The sequence below is a fragment of the Myotis lucifugus genome, unplaced genomic scaffold (genome assembly GCF_000147115.1).
Source record: "Myotis lucifugus unplaced genomic scaffold, Myoluc2.0 scaffold_403, whole genome shotgun sequence".
Lineage (NCBI taxonomy): Eukaryota > Metazoa > Chordata > Mammalia > Chiroptera > Vespertilionidae > Myotis > Myotis lucifugus.
Genome location: NW_005871451.1, coordinates 818,437 through 844,783, shown reverse-complemented (window position 1 = coordinate 844,783; position 26,347 = coordinate 818,437). Strand labels below are relative to the sequence as shown.

Here is a 26,347-nt window from a genome sequence, read left to right as displayed (position 1 = left end):
GCCTAGAGATGATGAGCGCTCTTGGCCTTTGGGGCCACCGGATCCCGTTTCCCCGCTTTCTCTTTCGTGTCCGACAACAGCCTCGTGACGCTGGCAAAGTGAGTGTTTTTGTCCCAAATTTACACGTGCGGAAGGAGGAAGAGTCTTGCCCAGGCAGAACCAGAAGGGACCCAGGATCTCGTCGGTCCCAAGAAACGGCCTAGCGGTTGTAATGCTTGCGATGGCTCTCCCGCCCGGGGAGGGGGTGCCTCCATGCGCCGTCGCGGTCGCGGTGTAAACCTGTAAAGACATCTCACAGCCTGACGTTACTAAGAAAAGGGGGGTCTCCCCCCGAACGTGAGCAGAGCCTGTAACCTGGGCGTGGATTCGACCATCCCAATGCACCGAACACCAGCGATGTCGGTTAACATTTGTAGGGTTAACCTTGGAGTACTGGGTGCCCGGCACCGGGCTAGCTAGTCCATTACTTGAAAACAGGCATTAGAGGTGTACTTTGGTCCATGCCCTTGACTATGAAGTGAAGAGGGCGAACCTTTAGGAAAGGAGAAGTTAGAAACACCCACAAAACAGAGTGACTTCTGCCATTTGCATGTACCTGGTCAGGGGTCAAGCGAGACTGAACAGGTCATGGGCTTACCTGTCAGTTGCCTGAGGTTACCATCCTGCTCCGCTGCAAGGTACCGGGTTTCTCTGAGCGAGGGTTTTCTCCAGAAAAGATAAAACAGCTTGTTTCAAGGGTTGCTTTAAAGTTGGCATTTCATAATGTACATAGAGACTGTCTTGCATACGTAGCTGCCACGGAGCATGCGCAGTGCTAGCTCCTGGCTCTCCTGCCCTTCCCGTTCCTCGTTTATACCCATAGAAATTAAGAAGTAATTTGAAGGGTCCTGAATAAAACAGAAAGGTGAGTTATAAAACTGCAGTTTCTCAGGATTGTGTTCATGTAGCCATCCTTTTGGGTCTCTATTTTAGGCATCATCATTCAACGTTATCTTTGTTTCATGTTTTTATATGTTCATGTTTAGCTCCTTCTTTTACCAATCACCCCCTTTAAAAATTCATTCTCATATGAGCATAACCAATGGACATAAGACATTGGGGGTAAGGGAGGCCAGGGGATTGTCAAGGGGGGGGGGGGGAAGGACACATATGTAATACCCTTTGTAATACTTTTAGCAATAAAAAAAAAAATTCACTTACTTTGAAATGTATGAGATTCCTATATAGTACTTGTAATCATTTTAGACATTTGGGCATTTTCTAAAGTATATACTTCCCTACTGTACATGCAAAGTCAACACACATGGTAAAGCAGCTATTGGTCTCCACTGTGCTTTCGCTTTCAGAAGAAAAGGGGGAGGGAACCCGGAACATTCTGAGAGGCACAGGTTTTGTTTTTTTTTTAAATGAGGGCTAACCCACTTATTTCTTTGCTTCCGTGCATTGTCACCTCCTCTGTGAAGCCTTCCCAGGTCCCCTCCTCTGCAGTTACGCTCACCTCACAAGGACAAGAATTACCTTGTAAAATGTCTATTTCCAGCGAGGCCTTGGGCCTCCGTTGGTCATCTTTCTATAGCCAGGGCCCAGCCGTTCAGAGGCAGACACAGTCAGACCTCGGTAGCTGCTGAACTGAATGACGCATGGCATATCCCATTATGAAACTTTTCGTTCTCCATGGTTAGAGTGGCGGATGGTAGAATTATTCCCAATTAATGTTGGGGTTTTTTAATGAATAAACTGGTGGGGGGGGTTTAGAAAAGTTTTAGAGTTTCAGAGAAATGGAGCATGCAGAACAGAGCTCCCATACACCCCTCCACCCGCCGCTGCCCCTTCCCACAGTTCCCCCATTATTGACATCTCACCTTAAGGGCTGCATTGACTGCCAGGTGGAACAATGGTGATGCATTATTAAACCAAGTCCTTACTTAGTTCAGACTTCCTCAGTTTTCCTCTCGCCTTTTTACTGCTACAGGACCCAGACACCACCCCCCTTAGAAGCCATGTTTCCTTAAGGTTCCTCTTGGCTGGGACAGTTTCTCAGGCTTTTCCTTGTGTCTGATGTCCGTGACAGTTTGGAGGGGCTGGTCAAGGATTTTGTAGGGTGCCTTCCTATGGGAATTTGATGTTTTTCTCGTGGTTTTACAGAGGTAAAGTGCCGTTTTTATCACTTCATGTCAAGGTTACAGACTCTCAGCATGGTTTATGACTGTGGGTGCTGGCCTTGGCCACCTGGACGTGTTTGCCAGGCGTCTCCATGGTGAAGTTGGCTCCCTCCTCTCTCCAGGCTCTACTCTTTGGAAGGAAGTCACAGTGCAGCCCACACCCAAGGAGTGGGGAATTCGCTCCTCCTCTAGGGTGAAATAGCTACAGAATTTATTTGGAATTCTTCTGCATAGGAGATGTTTAGAAATTTGATTAAACTTGCTTATTATCCATCTTAAGCCAAAATATTTCTATTAAAAAAGTTCTTCCAAATTTTAACACTGAACTACTCATCAGAAACATTTTTCAGTAAACTGGCTTTTTTTTTTTTTCCTTAATGGTCAGTGGTGATACAGTGGCTACTGGTAGAGTGTGCAGCCACCACCTTGGTTTATGCCAGGGCACCAGTGGTTGCATTTGCATGATCACAGCAACGTCAACACTGAAAAAGAACAGTTGTCTTAATTTTATTGTGAAAATAGTTTTGACTTTGTGTCGCCCGGAAAGAGTCTTTGGGATCCCCAGAGGTCCACAGAATGGCAGATCTGGTTTCCAAACTAGAATGCTGGAAGTCACCTTAGTCCTTTTTTTTTTTTTTTTTAATCTTTACCTGAGGATATCTTTTTCCCATTGATTTTTAGAGAGAATAGAAGGGAGGGAGAGGGAGAGAGAAACATTGACTTGAGAGAGAGACATCAATTGGTTGCCTCCTGCACACGCCCTCCAACGGAGGTACCTGCCCTTGACCAGGAATTGAACCCATGACCCCAGTCCCCAGGCTGACACTCTAACCACTGAGCAACTGGCCAAGGCCCTTTCTTCTTTTTTCTGAGCTCCGTAATTATAGCTAGCACGTCCTGAGTAAGGTGACGTGCTAAGCTCTACTCGAAGCTTGTACCTTCTATAATCCACCAGCACTGAGACAGGTGCTAGTACTGTCATCCCCACTTTACAGATGAGGAAGCTGAGGCATAACCTGCCCAAGACCCATGGTGGAGTCTGACTACGGCAGCCCTGTAGCCTCCGGTCACCGTGTTATCTCCAGATGAGCCCTCTTTCCCCTCTGCCTTCGTTCAGGACTCCAGTCTTCCTTCAGGTCGTGCAGTCATCTCCTAACTGGTTTTCCTGACCCGTGTTGCCCCCTCTAATCTGCCTCCCGATGAAATGCATTGCCAGGGCTCGCTGGAATTTCTAAAGCGCAGACCTGCCCCGCGGCCACTGCCCTGCTATGGATCACCGTGGGTTAGAGGCCAAACCCCGGCCTAACCCACAAGCCCTTGCACCCAGGAAGTCCACCTGCGTGCAGTTTCCACACACCTGCCCTTCTCGCAGGGACCTTTGCACCTGCGCCGCGCACGCTCCCCCCAGCTGACTCCCATCTCTCCAGTAACACTCTACTAACACCACCTCCTCTAGAGAGCAGCCCTGCCCTGCCCTGAGCTGGGATGGGGCTCTTCCTTCTACACCTCCCTCCCCCACGGCTCCCTCCCCCACCAGGCGGCCTCTACCCCTGTCCTCCCCAGGCAGGGGCGTGCTCACTGACTCCAGGGAACACTTCCTTGAAGAGCTTTGCAGCTGGCACCAGCTTTGCAGAGGGCTCAGCAGGTCCCAGCTGAGTGCTCCCCCTGGAGTCAGAGCAGGTCCCGGCCTCTGGACTCCCCCGGAGTCTAGCAGGGAGTGCCCGGCCTGCCAGGGCTGCTCATGGCCAGGAGGGAGGGGCAGGAGGCACGTCCGATGGCGGGCATCTTGTGTGTGAGCGCTAGAGCACACCCTGGCCCTGGCCCTGGCCGGCCCGGCTCCCTCAGGGTTTGTGATACTGCACCGTGTGGACAAAGAGCAGGGACGACAGGGCCGTTTTGGAAATCCGAGGCCCTGGTAGAGGTTGAAATAGACCGGAGGCGCCCGGTCGGTCAGCCTGGTCTGGGCCGGGCAGAAACGGGCCGTGTCCACCAGACCATGAGGTGGGGCCGGAGAATAAATGTGTTTCACATCACTGTCCCCTTCCGAGGCGCTGTGGAGAGACAGGAAGGCCATATGGTGGAGGGCACTGCTTTAGCTGCATGGGCTGGGAGGACTCAGAGGAGGTGACATTTTTTAAAAAATATATATTTTATTGAGTTTTTACAGAGAGGAAGGGAGAGGGATAGAGAGTTAGAAACATCGATGAGAGAGAAACATCTATCAGCTGCCTCCTGCACGCCCCCTACTGGGGATGTGCCTGCAACCAAGGTACATGCCCTTGACTGGATTCAAACCCAGGACCCTTGAGTCCGCAGGCCGACGCTGTATCCACTGAGCCAAACCGGTCGGGGCGAGGTGACATTTTATTTAGTTCACTTAGTCATTTCGGGTGCACACGCCAGAGCACCGAGTGAAACAAACAAAGACTCCTGTCCCCTCAGAGCTTGGTTCTAGTGGGAGGGGCACAGGAGACAAATAAAGGTGTTGTAGGCTCGTGATAAGAAGGAAGAGGACACAGGAAAGCAGCTTGGGGGTGTGCTGGGAGGTGCTGGCCTAGAGGGAGTGCAGGGACGCCCCTCCCCTGACATCTGAGCAGAGAGCTGTGCAGGGGGGCAGGCCACACAGGTTCACAGGAGGAAGAGCATTCCAGGCGGGGAAGGGCCAGTCCAGGGGGCCTTGGCGTATCTGATGAGCAAGGAGGTCAGTATGGCTGGAATGTGGTGAACGGGAGAGAGTAGGAGAGGCCGGGAGGGAGCGCTTTAACCGATGGATCCATGATCGACATCGATCATCGTGTGGCTGTGTGGAGAGCAGTTAGTAGACCCGTGCGACCCAGGGAGCCTGGACAGGATGGGGGGCTGGGGCTGGTGAGAAGTGGCTGCTTTCAGCCTGTATGTTGAAGGCAGAGCTGAAGGTGCACTGATGGATGAGACGTATGGGACAGGGACCACTCCGAGGTGAGCAGCTGGATGCCCGGTGTCCCTCCCTGGAACGGGGCAGATGCAAGGAGGAGTGGCTCTCCCCTTCCCTTCCACTCTTTCTAAAAATCAATGGAAAAATGTCCTCGGATGAGGATTAACAAACAAACAAAAAGATCAGTGTCAGGACAGTGGTAGCTTCAGGTGGTGAGGGGATGAATGGGATCTGAGGGATTCACAATGGGCTTCAACTGTATCAGTAAAGTTGTATTTCCTTAAAAGCATCTGAAGCAAATATGGTGAAATGTTCAGATTCTCACGTTTAAAAAAAAATTCTCAAGTTGGTTGGTGGACACATGTTCATTGTATAACTCTCTCAAGTTTTTGGTTCTCTGATTGCAAACTTGTCTATTTCATTTATTCACTTGGCCTCTGGCCCCCACTTCCGTAGGTAATGGAGCCTGGGATGAACCCTCACTTCTGAGCCTCCCTTGTGGCTGCCACAGCTCAGGGGAAGCTCCTTAGACACCCCAGGGAGGAGGGTGGGGCAGACAGCACCTCTGACCTGCTCTCGGTGACCTCAGCCCAGCCTTCCTTCCCACCTCGTTCCTGAATTAGGTCTGTGATCGCAATTGTGAGTAGGAGATTGCAAACTGGGATTGCAAACCCTACTTAAAATGGAGCTATATTTTAAAATATTTGTTCTGTTTCATGGCTTTGGGTTTTTTCTTCAGGGACACTAACTTTACATTTGTACGATTTCTTTTGCTCATCTTCTCTCTCCCTCCCTAATGATTTTTATTAATTTTTATCTCCTTCCCGTTTATTTCTGTTCTTTATATATTCCAGAGTCCCTTACAGTGGTGTCTCCTCTCTTGTGTTTCGTTATTTGTTGTTGTTTCTGAAGTGTTTCTGTATTTTTTTATACTTATTTTCTAAACCTCCCCGTTCCTGTTCCGCGTCCTGTTCCCTGTCCGCTTTGTTGCCTGACCATTGCTTCCTTGAGTTCTTTGGTTCTGCTTTGTCAGCTTCCTGCACAGCCGCCACTGCCTCGGTATATTTTTTTTAAGTTTACAATAGGATGTTGTGTTAAAATGTCCTTCTGCTTTGTGGCCACAGTTCTCTGGTGAGTTTTTGTCGTCTGCAGGGGAGTGTTGCTGCTCCTTTTCAGACTTTTGTCTGACGGGGCCTTTGCCTGGATGGTTTTCCTCCAGTGCTTTTGGTTGGGTGTTGAGTTACAACTCTTATTTCTGAACTAGAGGCCTGGTGCACAAAAATTTGTGCATGGGGGTGGGGGGAGTCCCTCAGCCTGGCCTATGCCCTCTTGCAGTCTGGGACCCCTCGGAGGATGCCCACCTTGCGACCTGAAATCTTTCTGTTGCGAAATCAGCTGACAGTCTATGCCAGTGATGGCTAGACTTTTGAGCTCGGCGTGTCAGCATTTTGAAAAACCCTAAATTAACTCTGGTGCCGTGTCACATATAGAAATTTTTTGATATTTGCAACCATAGTAAAACAAAGACTTATATTTTTGATATTTGTTTTATATATTTAAATGCCATTTAACAAAGAAAAATCAACCAAAAAAATGAGTTCGCATGTCACCTCTGACACACGTGTCATAGGTTCGCCATCACTGGTCTCTGCAAACTCCCTTTCAGGTAATTAACTGCTTTTCTCTTGTGGCTTTTAGGATTCTCTTTATCTTTAACCTTTGCCATTTTAATTATGATGTCTGGTGTGGGCCTCTTTGGGTGCATCTTGTTTGGTTGGGACTCTCTGAACTTCCTGGACTTATGTTTTTTTCTTCACCAAGTTAGGGAAGTTTGGGTCATTATTCACATAGGTTCTCAATCTTTGCTCTCTCTCTCCTCCTTCTGGTACCCCTATGATGCAGATGTTACATTTCATGTTGCCCCAAAGTTACCTTATACTATCCTCATTCTTTTTAATTCTTTTTTTTCACTACTCTTTTTTTTCTACCTTGTCCTCCAAATCGGTGATTGATCCTCTGCTTTATATTTTTTAAATTGATTTCAGAGAGGAAGAGAGAGAGATAGAAACATCAATGATGAGAATCATCGATTAGCTGCCTCCTGCACGCCCCCTACTGGGGATTGAGCCTGGAACCAGGACATGTGCCTTGACTGGGAATCGAACCACAACCTCCTGGTTCATGGGTCGATGCTCAACCACTGAGCCACACCAGCCAGGCCCTGCCAGTATATTCTTGATGTCAGATATGGTATTCTTCATTTCCAACTGGTTCTTTTTCATGGTTTCTATGTTGTTTTTCATGCTGTTATAGTACTAAGATATTTGAGCATCCTTAGAACCATTACTTTGAACTCTGTATCTGATACATTGCTTGCCTCCATTTCATTTAGCTCTTTTTCTAGAGATTTCTCCTGTTCTTTCATTTGGGGCCTGTCTCTTTGTGTTTGTTTTTATGTATTAGGTAGAACTGCTATGACTCCCAGTCTTCGTGGCCTTATGTAGCAGGTGCCTTGTGGGACCCAGTGTGCAGTCTCCTTGATCTCCTGAGCTGGGTGCTCTAGGGATGTCCCTTGTGTGGGTTATGTGGGCCCTCCTGTTGTAACTGGGTCTTGATGCTGTTAGCCCATTCGTGGGTGGGATATTGACCCCCAGGCTGGCTGACTGTGAGGCTCAACACGGATCAGGTTGTGCAACCTACTGTACAGGTGCTCTCTGTCAGTTATAATTTGCTTTGATCATGTGTCAGATTTTCTGAAGACACCATCCCAGGTTTCTCCTGGCAATTTTCTGAGTTAAACAGAACCTTAATACACTACGTAAATACTCAGTCTGGCACCGATTCAGATGAGAAAGGAGTCTGCTTACCTTGTTCTCTACCTCGTACAGGGGCAATCTGCTTTAGCTGTCTAGAGCGGAAACAGCCATGCAGACCCCAAGTCAACCTCCATGACCTTATTATTATTTTTTAAATATATTTTATTGATTTTTTACAGAGAGGAAGGGAGAGGGAGAGTTAGAAACATCGATGAGAGAGAAACATCGATCAGCTGCCTCCTGCACACCCCCTACTGGGGATGTGCCCGCAACCCAGGTACATGCCCTTGACCGGAATCGAACCTGGGACCTTTCAGTCCGCAGGCCGACGCTCTATCCACTGAGCCAAACCGGTTAGGGCAATGACCTTATTTTAATCTTTGGGGTGAACCCCTCCTCCCCTCTGCCCATATATTATTGTTATCTCAGCGGAGAGATGATAGAAAATCTCCCTTGAAGTAGGTTATGGTTCTAGAGTGCTGATCTTCCCCCAGGGACTCCTTAACACGGAACTTATTCTTTGAGCTTCCTAGTCAACCATTCTCATGTTTACTGGCCTGATTAAAGTAGAGCCACACAATAGGGGGCATTAATGGACCTGGGGTCTGTCCATGCCCCTAAAATGTTTTTAAAGATTGGGTCTGCCTTTCTGTTGGAAAAGAGCCATTGAGAATTCACTAAGCTAGCTTGGAAAAGTCTAAAAACCAATGTATTAAGTCCTATATTTGTGGGTGTGTTGTTTTTTGTTAGTTTGTTTTTTCACCGATTGGTTGGAGGGAAAAAGTACTGGCTGGGAGTTACCTTCAAATTCATACACAGTGGTTATTTTAATATATTAATTTTAGTATAATATACTAATTTTACACATGTTTTTAGAGTGTATATTAAATACATCTTTTGGACAAGTAAAACTCAACAGCAAATATTTTAAGATATACCTAGTTTTAAGACTAACAACCATGAAGAAAAAAAAACACACAGAAAATCTGACAAATATGAAGTTAAAGGACATTTTATTTACTGACAGATTAAGAACCATAACTCCAGGTGGTGCAAAATGCACCATTGAACCCAATTACAAAGAACTGGTGTTAATACACAATTTTTAAGCAATGCTACACTTATTTTTGGCAAAGTGCTGTATTGTTTAGTCTGTGTATAAAACTGACCAGCTATGAACTAATCAGTATAAAAAATTTCTATAAAAACAGAAAAATTTAGACAGTGGCTCAAGAAAACAAGCTGCCATTTATGCATAGATTGATGTACAGTATACAACCTAACCAAATGTCCCTTTTTTAGATTTCAAGTTGTTGAAAAAGTTGTGTGTCCAGAAACACATCAAGAAGGCACATAGTGCAATCTACAATACTCTTCAGTTTCTATAACTGATGCCCTGCCCTTGAAAAGCAAATGTGTTCACAATTTTACTTGAGAAATAAAAAAACAAAGCCACTTTCTTTAAATAACATACACAGAATTATTGATTAAAGTTCCAAACCTCTGGAGGAAAATACAACCAAAAAGCAAGCAAAACCACTCACACACAACAAACCTGGAAACATACACATCTAATCTCCCCAAGTACTGGGTTTCAGAAGTCCATCCAGAAAACGAATACTAAAACTTCAGGCAAATATAGAGCAAAACTGGGCATTTAACAATTACACACTTTTATAAAGTAAGGAAAATTCTCAATAATATACAAAACATCATCCATGTAAGCTGCCTTCCTCTGAACAGTAACTTCTCCCACATAAAGGGTACTGTTGCAAATAGAAAAATATATCCTTATCGGTTTGCTTTCCAGTACCTTTTTCTCCACCCTAAACCACTGTGATTGGTGTCAAATTTCAAGTGAAATTGGTACATGGCAAGGCTGACACCAAACATTATGTTGGTTTTCTAAATAAAGCATTTTAAATAAAACTTTAAGCATTACAATAAGTAGATACGGATGCCACTTATCCATCAACCTGGCAGTGAAACATCCATGATAGTAGCCCCCCTTTTAAAAGAATTTAATCTATGTGTGGGCCGTATAAAATAAGATAGTTTTAAGATAACTTTAAGGTAACATTACAAACATATGCTAGTATCTCCAGTACAAGGAGCAGTCTCTTAACTGATTCTAAAAACAAAAAAACTAATACTTGGAAACGCTTAAACTGTCTCCATTAATCTAAGTTTAAGTGTCTATCTTCTAGTTGGAGTCCTTCATTTTTGTTTGTTTCCAACTCAAAGAAAATGAGGATAAGATACTCTTCTTTGCTCTTTTCTTCTAAAAATATAAAAGACAATACATGTCCTTGAGGAGGAAGAGAAATAGCAAAGACAGATTCAATGAAGATGTGAAGGTTACCAACCAGTGTGCTACACAGATCTGAGAAGTAAAAACAATAGGCAATGCTGAATGGCCCTCTCAAGTTTTAAGTAAATTGTCTTCTTACTAGAATCAAAGTACTGACACAACAGAGAAGGCATGTAAAAAGGAGCAGTTTGCATGGAAACTGGAAAAATGAACTGAAAATTAATGTTAAAAAAAGGAATAGGAAGTCAGAAATTCAAACACTTTGCACCTTCTGTAAAAAATTCCCCACTCAGCCAGCAATATAAATGCATTGCCACAGAAGATAATGGATGGCTGATTTTCAACTTTCAGTGCAGTATGTAATCCAATTAGCAAAGGAAGAAGTAATAAACATAGGATATACATTATAAAATGTTTTATTAACAAAAACACAAACTTTGAGAAACGTGGTTATAAAAACTAAGTAACTCATTCATAAGCACTGCTGTGTATACCACATATTCCAGACTTTTTCCAAGTAACATTCTATATTATCAGTTTATAAACAGTCAGAGCACTCAATTCAAAGGTGTCTTATTTCTCACTGTGTGAATTTTTAAGAAATATGCATTAAAGCACATTGTAAACCACTAATATTTACAACAGCAAAAATAATAATTTATTTATAATAAATTGTATTTTGGCCGTGTTTCAAAGAATACTTAACTTGTCAACGTCATTACTGGTGTATCTTGTACACAATAGATGCCTAACAAACATCTAATGACCAAGAACCTCAACTGAATGATGGAACTAGTTTCTTCAATTCTTATATGTGCCAATTTTAGACAAAAACCACAATATATCACAGATGGTGTGGTAGCCCTTACCCTGAAAAAATATCCCAAAGACTAAAATCATTTGTCTTCCAGGAACAAAGCATAACAAAAAGGTCCAGATAAGGAAAACAAAAAGGCAATAACTGATAGAGATGTAAATGTGTTTAAGGTATCAGGAAATCGGAAAAAATAAAAAAGGGCCACTCAGTTTTATATAGAAATCTGTTCATGCTACCAAATAAATTCTCAAGGCTGAACTTCTATAGCTCGTGAGGTACTAACAACTTGCATGTAATATATGAAGAGATGCCCACGTATTCAGAGGCTTACATCAAGAAAACATTTAGCTGGTCTATTTTCAAGTTACCAATATATGGCCCTATAACAGACATGATGTGAAAACATACACACCCTCATGAAAACTACCTTATCTCCCAACTCAGGTAAACACAAATAGTAACAAATAACTTCTAGCTCAGTTTGACAAAACTTGACAGACTTGGCCCCTATTAGAAAACAAATAAATAAAGGGGTCGTTGAAATGGAAAGGGGAAAGGAGAGAAGGGGCTCTAGATTCTTGCTCTAGAGACATTCCTGGCCCTTCATCAACGCCAGTGGAAGAACCACCTCACGCCACCATCGGCTGCACGACTTGACCGTTTCTGACCCCACAGTCCCAGTCTGGTCAGAAAAGAGCACAGCTCTTCACTGGAGAAAAAGCTCCCATGGCTCCCCGCAGTGAGCGCTGCAGGGTTCCTGAGAAATAGAGTAATACTTCACATAACTATATGCTGCTTTTTCCTCGAAACATTGTAGAGACGTGTACTTATTTAATTAGGTTTGCAGAAGAGATGGGAAAAGAAGCTATTTAATTTTGAAGGCAATACTCCTGTCCGTCAGCAGAATGTGCTCTGGATTGTAAATGTGTGCTTAACTTAATTTCAGAAGAAAGTAGTGAGTGTGGATGGCTCAGCAGAACCCATCACAACTGCTGAGAAATAAAGTGACCGGCTAGCGGTAAGAAAAAGAGATCTCCGTGTTGAGTTAACTGGCCTCCCTGGGCATCGAACGCTGCACTCCGGCCTCATCAGCACCAACACTGAAGAACAGCTGTGGCAGAAAAACTGCCACGGGCCCCACCCCGTCACTAGATTCATAGAGAGGCCCTTGGAATCTCACACAAGACCGGTGTGTACAACCCACTTCAGATCAACCGCCAGGGAGGGAACTGACCGCTCCCCTTTTGGCGGAGGAAACAAGCCCAAGTGGTTAAAGATTCTGCCTGAAGCCAGACTGAAAACAAAGGATGAAAACTGAAGGAAGCCAACCTGTCGCTCTTCACTTGGACACCATGAGAAGATACCCCAAGAACTCCCCTTCCCTCGCCTGCCACGGCACCAGGAATACAAAGCCTATCGCTGTCCCCGTGGGCAGGTATAACTGAAATCACTCAAGTGCCTGGACAAGGACTTCTCAATTTACAGCTGATGTGAGGTGGTGATTGGGCAGAGCTGGCAGGAAAGAATCCAAACAACTTAAATAGTGCACTATCGGGTTAGTTACGGACACACGTTTTCCAATTGCAACTTCACAGGTCCACTCTAATCCCTCTGCATGTGAGACAAGTGCTCTCGCCCCACGATACCTGTCAATGTCTGTACCACGTCACAGTCACGCGGAATTACTGAATGCACTGTTCACTGACACTTAATGTACCTGAATTCCAAAATGAACTGCATGGCTAATCTGGAAAAAACAACAAAACACCACACACAGAGAAATATATCAAGTTTTCTTTCAAAAGACAATTCAGCCATAATTCCATTATAACTATGGCAACTATAACCTGTTAATGCTCATGTTAGTGTGTAAAAATGTATTCGTTATATACAGAAAAGATTATCAAGTACTGGTCAATAAAGTGTATGGCTGACCCTGAGAATAAATTTTTGCTTACTCAAAAGATTGATTAAGTAATACAAAATAAAATGAAATTGAAAGATGCCTATTCTCATACTTGAGAAGAAATGTCTTTAAAATGCTAATTCATGTACATTTTAATAGATTTAAAGACATCACCAAACACTGTAATTGTATTGATATGTTTCCAAAAATATTCTGAAAAAATTTACCAAAAAGTAAATGTTAAGAGCAAGGCATTATGTGATACACAGCATGTAAATCTGGTTTTCAAGATAGTGTCTAAACGCACTAATAAAACGACTATGTGATTGGTCACCAAGTGGCTATAGAGACTTCACATCCAAACACACACATCCACACACATATGTACAAACCAAGAGAAGCCAACCAACCACACTTGAAATTCTTAGTAATTGTACTGACGTGGGCAGGGCTGGTGGACAGCCCAGCCACTGTGCTTGACCTGCCGGGAGTGGCAATCCCTGGTAAGATTTTGGCGACGAAGGCTATTTCTGTTCAGAGCCTGTCTTTCACTGTGTTCTTTTATCCACTGGGAGGGGCGAAAACTCTTGGGTTGTTCCAGAAAAGCTGCATGAGCAGCAACAGCTGCAACATAGCAGTGAATGTGCTGCCCCACTTCATTTTGAGCTTCCACTCTGAAACAGAAACAAATGGGCATGGATTATATAACAGAGTATGTCAGCAATGCCATTTGCCACACTAATTCATGGTTGAATGAGAACTTAGTGTCTCGTGGCTGACAGACAAGTTTATATTTTGTGATCATTCTGACTGACAGTGGTAGAAAGCAGCCAACTTTTAATAGAAATATGCCATATAATTGACAGGTGGTTAATTAGGTAGATTTTTTAAAAATAAAAAGTGCTTTACACTTTGAATAAATTTCAATTGCAAAGCAAACGCATTTGCATATGCTTTTCTAGGAGGGAAACTAACATTTACTGAATATCTGCATTTACCAACTATTTTGCAAATATTCTGTATTTTAATTCTTGCCATGATCTTAACAGGAAAATATTTTAATTTCTAAGTTTTACTGAACAGAAATCCAAGGCACTGAGATGTGTTAAGGTCACAATGATTAACTAACCAGGATTCTAACACAGACTTCACTGTGGAGGACATGGTTACGAAGCAGGTGAATACTGAGGTCCTGTGGCAAAGCGCCTTCACAGATAAGTACAATGTTCTGGGACACAAGGTTTACACTGTATTTAACAGAAATACGCACAGGGAAAATCTACTCAACACCTTCCTAGCAAGGAGCAGCCACTTATTATTTATATCAAAAAGGGCACATTTTGGAACAATATTTGCCTAACAGTATTATAAAGACCCTTGGCTATAAACCATATGATTATTATGTTTTCTATATTAAAAGCTAATGAAATAGGATATATCTAAACTACATTGAAGAGTTTTAAGATTTTTAAGGGATATTTTACACAGGAAAGGCAGTTATACTGTTTGTAATAACTAGAGGGAAACACTGTTCTTTTTTTAATATAGTTTTTTAAAAAACATAATTGAAGCAGGTCCCATTAAGAAACTAATAAAGAGAAGCTAAAAGGAAGACTGGTTCTTAAAAGGTGGCACCTGGAGTCCTTAACCTCCTGCTCAGGCTGATAACACATGTCACACAGGCCCAAAGCGAAGGTACTTACTCTGTGCCAGTGAGTCTTATAAGCAGCTTTTCCTGGCCCTACAATGTTAAATGGTGAGCTATTAAATCACTAGTAAGATTTAAAATGCTATTTAATTTTACTGTTAGAATGAAGTCAACTTTTCTATATTTTAACTGGTTTACTATGGGTCATGAAAGGCACATATATTACTTAAGATTACAGTATTTGTAAAGGTTAAAACACAATACAACACACACTCTGAAGCTCATCTGTAATTATAAAGCACCTTGCTTTTATGTGCTTTGTACTAATATCTTCAAGGATAAATAGAATGGAAATGATCTAACTTTTGAAAAACATGATTTATTTCCTGCTCAGACAATACAAATAATTATTACATAGCCATTCTCCTAATTTTGGTAACACCTAATTTCTATCTTGATTTAGTAGGCCTTACAAGAATTTCAAATCCAAAAATAAGGATATTAAGAAATATTTTAGTTATTATAATAACTTGCAGTACTTCATGTTCAGAAAGAATTGATATAAAGTTAAATGTGTTTTTTTGAACTGTTACATATGGAAAAGTACATACTTAACTTCCCTATGTGTCATTATTAAAGTATAAAAAGACACAAAAACAAGATAGAAGAAATGACAGTCTCACTGCTGCAGAACTACAAACACACACCAAATGCAGTGCCAGGCCTGCACCGGATGCTGCTTTGTACAAACTGGACGAAATGCTCTGGGCTCCATGAGGAAATCTGAGCATGGTTTTTGTAGCAGATGCAATGAAATTTTACTAAAAAAAAAAATAGGTGGAGATCATTGCCTGAAGAAGCAGATTATAAAACAGCATATGCAGCTCGATCCCATGTAGGTTAAAAATGGGGTATATGTGTGTGCACGGGCGCACAAGGACATACAGGAAAAACAATCTGGAAGGCTATGCCCTGGGATCGCAGCAGTATTCATCTTGGGGTAGGAAGAGTGTCATTTCCAATTTCTGCACATTGGCATTTTCTATTTTCTGCAATACATATGTACTGCTTCTGTGATAATGTTATTTACAAAGCTGCTGAATATATGTGTATATATACTTATATATAATATACTCATACATACAGACACATACTTTAAAATACTGAAGGGTATATATACAAATGACAGTAAGTTTAAAGTGACTATTCATGCTAAATTCTTGAATGGAATTTCTCAAAGGTGAAATCAGAATCAGGAAGAATTTTTAAGAACTGAAGAAATTAATTTGAATAAAGTATGACACAGTTAAATCAGTATTACCTCCAAAAAAATTATAAATTTTTGTTGGAATGCCTGAAACACTGACCTCTTAATAAATTTATGGCGCTGAATTAAGTGCCAGTTAAAGTCACATTTCCCATCAAAGATCTTACCTAGTAGAAAGCCTAGATAACTATATAAGCAAATTGTTTTTCAATCTGGTACAAGCATATGTTTATCTTCCTTCAAGATAATCTACAATATCGAGACTTAAGAGTACAGCAAACTCTGGTAAAGTTAACAAATTAATGAGCTGTCTGGGCTTTGTTTATATTTGGCAAACAGGAAATAGAAGATATACACAGTGGTCTAGTTTGCAGAGTCAGAGCTTGGACGATCCAAAAGAGGCCCTGAGGAGGACAACACTAACTACAGGAATACTCTGAACTGCTCCAAAGAATCAAGTTCACCTGCCCTTGCCAGGTGTTAAGGGAATTAAGGCAGTGGCAGCGTCCTCGCTGTACTTTACCACCACAGGGAACCTTCCACCAATGTACATCATGGACAAGCCAGGCTTGGAGCTAATTAACTGCCATGAACTTTATTTTATGGGAGGAGTCATCTGAATATATCCCCTGGATAAAGGCCACAAAATGTCTGTAAGTTTGCTCTGGAACATACCAAACGTCACTGACCAGGCACTCTGCTTGAACCTCTCTAGGCCCTCAACCCACCTGGCATTGAAATGGCCTGTCAGACCACTCGGCTTCCCACCCATGTATCAACAAAACACTGGGTATGAAATCTTTCCTCTCTGAGGCAGAAAACAACTCTGAGCAAAATGTTTTAGTAAAACAACCATTTTACTTCATGCCTAAGATATCTCAGGTTTTCAAGGTTAAGAGCCATTTGACCTCGCTAGGACTACTTGGAGGAGAAGAAGTTTTATTTTAAGACATAATATTCTTGTCAAATTTGCTACCCTCAAATAATCCGCTGTACAGTGCCAGGGTTAGATTCTAAGCAGAAATGCCAGTCTTTTCTTTCCATGCTCCATTAATATAAATGGAACGGCTCTCCATTGTATAACTGGAGCATGCTACAATTTTTTTTCTTTTTCCCCCATGATATCTTATATTTGAATGTCATTCCTACAAAATCATCCTCTTCCCTTAAGTGCTTACTACTGAAAATTATTCAACATGTCAGCTTTCTGCAAAATTAATACATGTTTATTTAGGTCAGAAATGTTAACATGTGCATTGAAGACAATGAAAAAACTGATTAAGAGGAGATACAACTTTTTAAAAAAATCTAAATTGAACAAGTTTTTTATACCATCAGCTGCCTTGTGCACTATGCACATACTTCCATAAATCTCTAACAAAATTACTCTTGTGCCTTCTAAAAACTTAGCTTTGGATTGTAGTAAAAATAAATAAAATGCTAACCAGAATGCCTGTGGAGAGAAGCAAATACTTAGGACGTACCTGGGGCCGCTGGCGTTGTGAAGTTCGTCAGCCCCGCAGCTGGCCTCGTGGAGACCAGGGCAGGAGTTATGCACGGCGTACACAGACATGCTGGGGTGTTCGATGAGCAGGTTCTCCAGAGGGCTGGTTTCCACCTTGAGAGTGGTTAATCCTCCTGCGGTAAAACACGGCGGAGGGGTGATGAACCAGCTCTCTTCCATCGGACAGGACTCAAACTGGAGGAAGCAGGAATCACTTGTATCAGCCAAGCACTCAAGAGATGCAGGTAAACAGGAAAAGACTGAAGGATGTTCGTTAGGTGACTCTTCAATGATGTCTTCATCCTCGTCTTCTGCTGCCGACAACCCAGTGCAAGTGTCTAGACCGGAATCCACATGCCGTTGAAATCCCACAGGAGGATGAGTGTCACAACGATATCACGTCAGAGAACAGAAAAAGGAGAGCGATTCTATTAGCTGATGCTCACATTCCTTCATTTTATTTTTTTAAATTTATTTTTATTGATTTTAGAGAGACAGGGAGAGAAACATCAATTAGTTGTTCCACTTATTTATGCCTACATTGGTTGATTCTTGCATGTGCCCCGATGAGGGACCGAACCTGCAACAATGGCATATTGGGATGATGCTCTAACCCAGTGGTTCTCAACCTTCCTAATGCCTTGACCCTTTAATACAGCTCCTCATGTTGTGGTGACCCCCAACCATAAAATTATTTTCATTGCTACTTCATACCTGTAATTTTGCTCCTGTTATGAATCGGAATGTAAATATCTGATATGCTATATGTGTTTTCCAATGGTCACGACCCACAGGTTGAGAACCGCTACCTAACCAAATGAGCTATGCCGGCCAGGGCACATTCTTTTCTTTTTAAAAAAATATGTTTTTATTGATTTTAGAGAGGAAGGAAGAGGGAGTGAGAAATAGAAACATCAATGGCCTGCCTCTTGCACACACACACCCCACCCGCCCCCCGCCCTGGGGATCAAGCCCGAAACCCAGTTATGTGCCCTCACCAGGAATTGAACCTGCAACCTCTTGGTGCATGGGACGATGCTTGACCAACTGAGCCACACCAACCAGGCTTCCTTCCTTTATTTAGGTCAGAAACAAAATCATTTCTGTTCACTCATAGACTATAAAATAATTTCTGAGCACTGTGTATGTGTGGTGTATCACTGTATGGGGTGGATTATGTTGGCTTTGCAGGAAGGTTTTCAGACTATTTCTGTTCTACTGAGTAAACATGTAACCAGCCATATGGTTTTTGCTTATCTAGTCTGAGGGTTTTCTATTAAAGTGCTCCTGATTTGCCCAGCCAGTGTGGCTCAATGGTTGAGTTTCAACCATGAACCAAGAGATTACAGGTTCGATTCCTGGCTAGGGCACATGCCCAGGTTGCTGGCCCAGTCCCCAGTTGGGGGCACGTAGGACTGATGTTTCTATCACCTTTCCTTCCTCTCTCTCGAAAAGAAATAAAAACATTTTTTAAGTGCCCCTGATTTGATCAGGGTGTAAGAATTGCAAAACTGGAACATCTAATGTCAATCAATTTCATTAACTGATCACCTAGCACAGGATGTTTCTGCAACTTAAAAAATATTATGTTTTTATTGATTTCAGAGAGGAAGGGAGAGGGAGAGAGAGAGAAACCTCAATGATGAGAGAGAATCATTGATCGGCTGCCTTTTGCACACCTCCTACTGGGGATCAAGCCCGAAACCCAGGCATGTACCCTGACCAGGAATCGAACTATGACCTCCTGGTTCATAGGTCAACACTCAACCACTGAGCCACACTGGCCGGGCTATTTCTGCAATTTCTTAAAAGTAAATAAACAAAAATTTGTATTAAGTCTTAAGAACCTTCAAAGTTATTGATTTTCTTATGCAAAAACTAAGATGCAAGTGTTTCCACTTTTGCTTGATGATTAATGGCAGAAGATACCTTACCTATGAAGTCTACAAGAATCCATTCATCATCTTCCTTCTCACTAAATTCTGGTTCTTGGTTGGAAGTATTGCCTTCACCCACAAACATTTTGTTCAGTCTCTGGAACATTGTTAAGGCAAGATTGAGACTTTGGCTGGATGTCTTTATAGCTGAGATTTCAAAACCCTGTCTTCAGTCAGCCCGATGGCACTGACAGGAGATTAAAGTGCACAAGGTGCTTCCTCAGTTTAGGCGGGGACGAGAGTCATTATCCCTAAAACAAAACAGAAAAATAAGGTTATTTCAGATCAGCATCTCTTTATATGATATGTGTATGTCGTTTCAGAAGTGCACACACAGGGTTAACCAGGTGGTTCAGTTGGTTGGAACATTGTCCCATGCACCAAAAGGTTACAGGTTAAACTTCAGTCAGGGCACATACCCAGGTTGTGGGTTCCATCCCCAGTCTGGGAGCGTACAGGAGGCAACTGATTCATGTTTCAATTCATTTCTCTCTTCTCTTCTCTCTCTCTCTCTATTCCTCCCTCTCTCTCTCTAAAAATCAATTAAAAAACCAAACACATCCCTGGGTGAGGATTAAGAAAATTACATAAAAGTGCACACATACACCCTTAGAAGAAATCACATGTCTTAGCCTTCAGTTACAGCTGTTCCTTTCCTGCAAGAGCCAAACGTAAGAACTGCAATAGCCATTATTTACAAAACATAAATGAGTGCTCAAACACCTTTCAATATCTTAAAATGTGAAATAAAAAGGAAAGAGTTGGCATAGATACAGAAAATAGACTGATGGTTGCCAGAGGGAAGGAGGGTTGGGGGACTGGGTAAAAAAGTTGAAGGGTTTTAGAAGTACAACTTGGTAGCTACAAAATAGTTATGGGAATATAGTCAATGATGTTGTAATAACCACGTGTAGTACCGGGTTGGTACTTGAATTATGTGGGGGACACTGTAAAGTACATGACTGTCTAACCACTCTGATGTACACCTGAAACTATACGGAATGTAAACTGTAATTAAAAGATAAAAAATTTTCAAAAACGGAATGGATTCAGTGCTTGTAGAATTTACTTTCACAGCCCAATTCAGGCTGTGCCTCTGGCCTGGAAGGTTCCCATGCCGCCCGCTCCCAGCCCGTCCTGATGTGGCGAGCACTGTCTCACCCACAGGACGTGGACCTCTGTGGCTAGAGTGACAGCTTCTTCAGGGCAGGGACAATGCCATTCATTTTTGTCGTCTCAGCTCTTAGTGCAGCATCAAATCCGAAACGGAAATTTAACTGTTTATCATACGAATTAGGAACGGTTTCTTGTAAATAAAATGGTAATTCATTCTAGAATTCATTTTTTTAATAAGGTAAGAGCATTGTGAGTAAAAACACTATTGGAGACTTGCAAAAAAAAAAAAAAGAGGGAAGGACTTTTTCACACCTTTGCTTTTACCATAAGGGATAAATTGGAATTTATTTTATTATAAATTTATACATTTAAATAATTTCAAGCTGCAATACTGCTTTTCTGTAAGTAGAGGAGCAAAAACTAGATACTACCAGTCTTGCAATATGATAGTCAATTGCCCAGGAGCTGCCGAATGAACCCAGCGATAGTGCCCCCTATGCCAGGCCCTCATCTTCCCCTGGCTCATTTCCTCTTGGCTCTGTATTTCTGGTGCGGACTAGAAACATACCTAACTGCATGTAAAATCGGCAAGTACTGCACACTTTAAGCTTCACAATTCCTACAGCTGGCATGGAAAAACTGACACTGTAGAAAACGAAGGTGGAAACAGCCATCCACTGTGCAGGGGCAGCAGAGGTCCGTGTGCCCGGCTCAGTGCTGGCTCTGCGGCTTCCGTCCTGTGAGTTGGGAAGTTAACACTGTTGCCACTGGCAGCAGTCCAGCTCAGGGAGTTCTGGTGAGTTCTAAATGAGGAACTCCAGCCTTGTCTGATCTTACTCCAGGTTTATGTATTCATGTCTCCCTGGTTACCTGAAGAGCATATCAAAGCTAACACCAAAGAGAACTTTTAATTTTCCCCACAAACGTAGGCACCGCCCTTCATCCCATGCTCAGTGAGCAGCGGCAGCATCCACAGTTACCCTTGGCTTCCTTTACGCCTGGCCGCCCGCCCTGTTCCCCATCCCTCCACTCCTCCCAACTGTCAGCAAGTGCTCTTGACTCCAGCTGCCTATGTGTGGCTCAACCCACCTACTTCCCTCCACCACTCTCATCCTAGTTGAAGACAACCTTCTTGGTGTCCCCCCCACTCTGCCAGTCACCACCTCCAAGGTGATATCCCTGACCCTACTCTAGTAAAGTGAGATAACAGCCTGGCCAGTGAGGCTCTGTGGTTGAGCATCAACCTATGAACCAGGAGGTCACAGTTTGATTCAAGGTTTGATTCAAGGTCAGGGCGCATGCCAGGTTTGCGGGCTTGATCCCCAGTAGGGGGCGCACATTTAGGAGGCGGCCGATCAATGGTTCTTTCTCATCATTGATGTTTCCCTCTCCCTTCCTGAAATCAGTAAAAAAATATATATACAAAAAAATGAAATGAGATAATGCAGGCAACCTCTTGGCAAGGCATTTGGCACAAAGTTCTCAGTAATTATCAACTATTCTACAAATACTTATTGAGTGTTACATGCAGGGAAGACAGTAGTAAGTAAAGCCCTCCATGGCGAGTGTAACAGTCGGTGTGATATATGCCATGGAAGAGGTGATATATGCCATGGAAGAGGTACTGGTTGTCCCTCAGATCTATGCAGGAGGAGGTCAGGGAAAGAAGAACCCCTTCAATAGACGATCAAGAATGGAGGAAGGGGAGAAGGAAACCTGCCACTGAGTGAGAAGGAGGCACCTTCAGTCTGTCTAGGATTCAGGTGGACAGTTGAGCGCAGGCTGGACGGGGCGACGCAATTAAAGGGAGGGGAAAGTCAAGGATGACCCAGGTTTGGCCAATGGGAGGATGGTGAGACCATTCACCGGAACAGGAATTCTGCATAAGGTGCAGGTTGCGCATTCTGGACAGGCTGAATTTGGGAAACCTCACGGCATGCACCTGGCGATGTCTAGTAGGCAACTGAATATAGGGCTTTGGAGCTCAAGAGCACAGCCTCGGCTGGGGGCACAGACTTGGGAGTTGTCAACGCAGAGTGGGTGACAGAAACCATAAGAGTGGATGGGACCACCTAGGGAGGATGAAAGGTGCCTCACTAAATGACACTTCTTTTTCTCATGAGCATGAGCCTTGAATCCATAACTTCAGACTTTTGACATTTCACTTAAAAAAAAAAATCCTCACCAGAGGATGTTTTTCACTGATTCTAGAGAGAGGAAGGGATGGGGTAGAGAGAAACATCAATGTGAGAAACACTGATCGGTTGCCTCACGCATGTGCCCCGACTCGGGATCGAACCTGCAACCTGGATATGTGCCCTGACTGGGAATTGAACCCACGGCACTCTAACCACTGAGAAACACCAGCCAGGGCTGACACTTCACTTCCAAAGCAATCACCGTTAGCTGTAAATGAGTTAGAATCTGTAGCTCATGAGATTCCTGGTTCACGTTTTACATCCAAACTGGACTGTTACAATTGTTTGGCATGCTATTATGACTATGTAGTACTAAGAATGTGTCTTCAAATCAATGACATTTGAATACTTTTGCAGTCACAACCCATCACCCTAAGCCATTAAATATGAAAACAGGTAAACAGGAAGTGTCACTTGCATAACAGTCTTCCCGAAACCCTTCTGGAAAGCACGTGGCCAAATCGTAAGGGCTGGAGCTCTAGTCTGAGAATGCAAATTCAGCTTTATGTTCCATGTACAAGTTAGAAGAAAAGTGGGAGATGTAGTCTGCCTGACCTACTGTGGTGTGACACATATCCCAAAGATGGACAATCACAAGCTTTGGTGTAACTAAAGGTTTTGCATATATAAACTAGGAGGGGAAAAGTTATTTTAAACATCTCTGCTCCATTTCTCTTACATTATGAGGTTAGGGGGTGGGATGGCAGAGGACACACCCACAGGAGAACCCTTGCTTATCCTAAGGGAACTCCATGTCCCCCAACTACATGGGACCCAGACCAGACATACGGCAGCTGTAAGACAGAAGACATTGCTGGGGTCACTGTGGTTGGGCAGCTGTGGGTTCCCAAACTGCAAACTGCCCCTTCTGGCTACAGCCTGTCCTGAACACACACCACCCTGTCCCAGGAAAGGGGTCTGTGTCCGGAGGAGCTTTTCCGGGGTGGCACACGCCCATCTTCTTTTGTTTTCCTGCAGTCAGAGGCGGCTGCCAAGTGTCCCAGGCCCTGCAAGGGCACCCAAGCTGGGGTGCGCCGTGTTCAGGAGCACAGCCAGGCAAGAGGGGCTCATCCTCATCTCTCGAGTCACTGCTGGTTTTTCTGTGACACACCTGTTGGATCCCAGGGGAAGGATACAGAACGGAGTCTTGCCCACCCTCCCGGTGACCCAGGGACTCTCTCTACCCAGTCACTGCCACTCTAGACCTTGGCTCCCACCAGAACAGTGCTCTCCACCGGGCTGGTCCCATGTGGAACTAAAGAGCAAAGCAGGAGGGACTTCACTCCTCACCACATGTCGCTGACTTTCTGATATTCACAACTCTAGGGCAATGATAAAGCTACAGTGAAAATTCCCAAGAGGACAGGTTTACAAATACAGCTCCGAATTCAGTCAAGAGGCCTAGGCGGGTGGCGCTGCTTTTTTGGGGGGCACCAGCCTTAACCAGCCTCCGCTGAGCAGGCTCACCCCAGTGGAGAAAGAAAACAAAGTGTCTGTTGGGGCCCCAGCATTTCAAGGCAGCTTTGTCCCTGTCACCTTGGCTCAAAACACCTCCCTTTAAAAAACGTCCTTTTCATTATAAAATGAATGAAATAACATTATATAAAGTTTAGAAAAGAGTTATTATTCCATGTCTTGTTGCAGCCATTGTTAGTGTAGGGTACATTTTGCTCTAGGGCTAGAGCAAAGGCTAGAGTCTAGCTAGCCTTTCCTTCTACACGTTTCTTTTTATCATTAGTGATAGTCTAGTGAAAGCAGTTTCGTATCCTGCTGTTACTTAACATTTCATCATCAATGTTTTGCATATTACACGAGAAGAACTGCTCTGTGAGCAGAGAAAGGTGGCTGAGTGGATACTTCTGGGAAGAGCATTCTAGTTTGAGAAAGGGGTTGCTAGTCTGAAGGAGCTTGTTAGCTTCTCCCTGAGAAGGCACCAACCTACAGGCAGCCTGGCTCTGGTGTCAGCTGCTGTGTTTGATCTTGGCTCTGCTACTTGCATCTTGCCTGAATAGGATATTTATTAACTTTTTATGCCTCAGTTTTCTTACCTCCAAAATGGGGATTAGTAAGGATTAAGTGTAAACCACTTAAAATAGCACCTGGCACATAGGAGGTATCCGGTAAATATTAACCAGTTCCTGTCAGTTGTTGACTGTGAGCAAGTAATTTAGCATCTTTGGGTCTGAGTGTCTTTATCTGCAAAATGTTTCTATAATAATCTGAGCTACAATTTACTGGGTGCTGATGGTATGTGACAGGGACTTGAGGTACTTACTGTCCCAATGTACTACTAAGAAAACTGAGGCTCAGAAATTAGGTAACTTGCTTAAAAGTGACAGAGCCGATGAGGGGTGGAGCTGGCATTCGAGCCTACATTGCTTTTCTCTGCACAGGATCTCTCAGGCTCCTCCCAGCCTCAGCTCTGGCTCTGTGAACTTGAGAACAGCACTTTTCAGTTGGGTTTGGCTGCCAGTAGGCGGCTCCAAAAACAACATTAAAAAATAAAAATCCCACAACTTTGATGATCTAACTTCTGTGTACAGATGCGGCTTCTTGACAGTTTCGAAATACCAGGTGGCTAAACTAACATATCCTCATTGAAAAGCGGCCTCAAAATTATCTTTCTCTTTACATCCTGTCCCCCTCACTAGTTTAGAAAAATAAACATGCTGATTTGAGTAATTTAAAATCCATGTTAAACTTCAGGAAATTCAAGCAAGAAAGTTGTCGTTGCTTGTCCCACTTTGACCCTTATTCCTCTAGCTACAGGGAGGGGGGTAGTCTCCCAGGGACCCATCAGTGTTGGCCTGGAAGCTGAATGACAGTGGACAAAGACAGCCATAGGTGGTGAATCATAGCCTGTTAACCTTCAACTTTGAAAGTAGGGCCATTCCCCAAAGAAATATAAAGGAGCACTCACAGGGAAGAACAAAAGATAGAATGAAAAGGGAAAAAAGAGAGAGAGAGAGAGACCTTGGTCATAGAAATTAGTAAGACCCTGTTCCAGGCGAGGACCTTTGAAAATCATGCTGCCAGTTCAGAATTACAGTGGCCACAACTTAAAATCAAAAGCTTCCCAAGCGCTGTTCACATCTGCAATGAAAAATGTATTTCAATTCCCGAGCAGTGTCAGGATCCTTATCACTTCCCTTCACTGACCCCCACAGGTCACTTCCCCCCACCCTTTCCCCAAAACTACTTTGTATTCAGAAAAGTGTTACTTTTAGCAACATGCGCAAGTCCTTCCAAGTTACAGATGGAAAGGGGTTCTTCCTTAATCTACTTTAAATTGGAATTAACAGGAGATAATGAGCAGACATAATTGGGTAATACCAATGAAAACAAGAAAGCCTCCCTTAAAATTCATCTCCGCCTCTGAAAGAGAAAACACTGTCCTTTTAATGGGCCTCGGGTTTCCTATCCCATAAAATCACAAGATAAAGCACCCAGCATGTAGGGCGCCTCGCAAACCCGCAACCAGCGCGGATGAAAATGATCAGGATTTTAATCCCGATGGGGAAGCGCTCTTTGCACAGGTGCAACCTCAAACCGTGATGCGCAGAACCCGCAGGCCACGGCCCACGGACCCGCCCACCGAGAGAGGGGGCGGACGCTTCGAACACTTCGGCGGCCGCCGCGGGGTTCCGGGAGACGCCGCCCCACCGGTGCCCCCGAGGGCAACCCCGGCCCGTCCGAGAAGACAGAGGGTTCACCCGTGGCGCTGTGTCTTGTGAAGATTCAATTGAGTGTC

The 26,347-nt window shown here is 43.5% G+C and overlaps 1 protein-coding gene across 7 annotated transcripts in view; it reads right to left on the bottom strand.

Moving 5' to 3' along the window:
- Positions 1-4,172: 4,172 nt before the first annotated feature.
- The window catches only part of TP53INP1 (tumor protein p53 inducible nuclear protein 1), a 22,645-nt gene continuing 470 nt past the window's right edge, over positions 4,173-26,347 (bottom strand). The window contains exons 2-6 of one of the 7 annotated variants that reach the window (XR_002826138.1): positions 19,280-19,533; positions 17,326-17,683; positions 14,630-14,667; positions 13,368-13,600; positions 4,512-5,203 (exon numbers count right to left, since the gene is read on the bottom strand). Coding sequence is in view for 6 of the 7 variants with exons in the window: in XM_023743618.1 (XP_023599386.1) it covers positions 4,923-5,203; positions 13,368-13,600; positions 17,326-17,683; positions 19,280-19,388 (981 nt within the window). In the remaining variant the exon portion in view is untranslated. Of the gene's footprint in view, positions 4,214-4,511; positions 5,204-8,888; positions 13,601-14,629; positions 14,668-17,325; positions 17,796-19,279; positions 19,534-20,443; positions 20,922-20,966; positions 21,679-26,347 lie in introns of those variants that run through there. The other 6 variants (XM_023743618.1, XM_023743619.1, XM_023743620.1 and 3 more) reach the window with 6 other exon arrangements.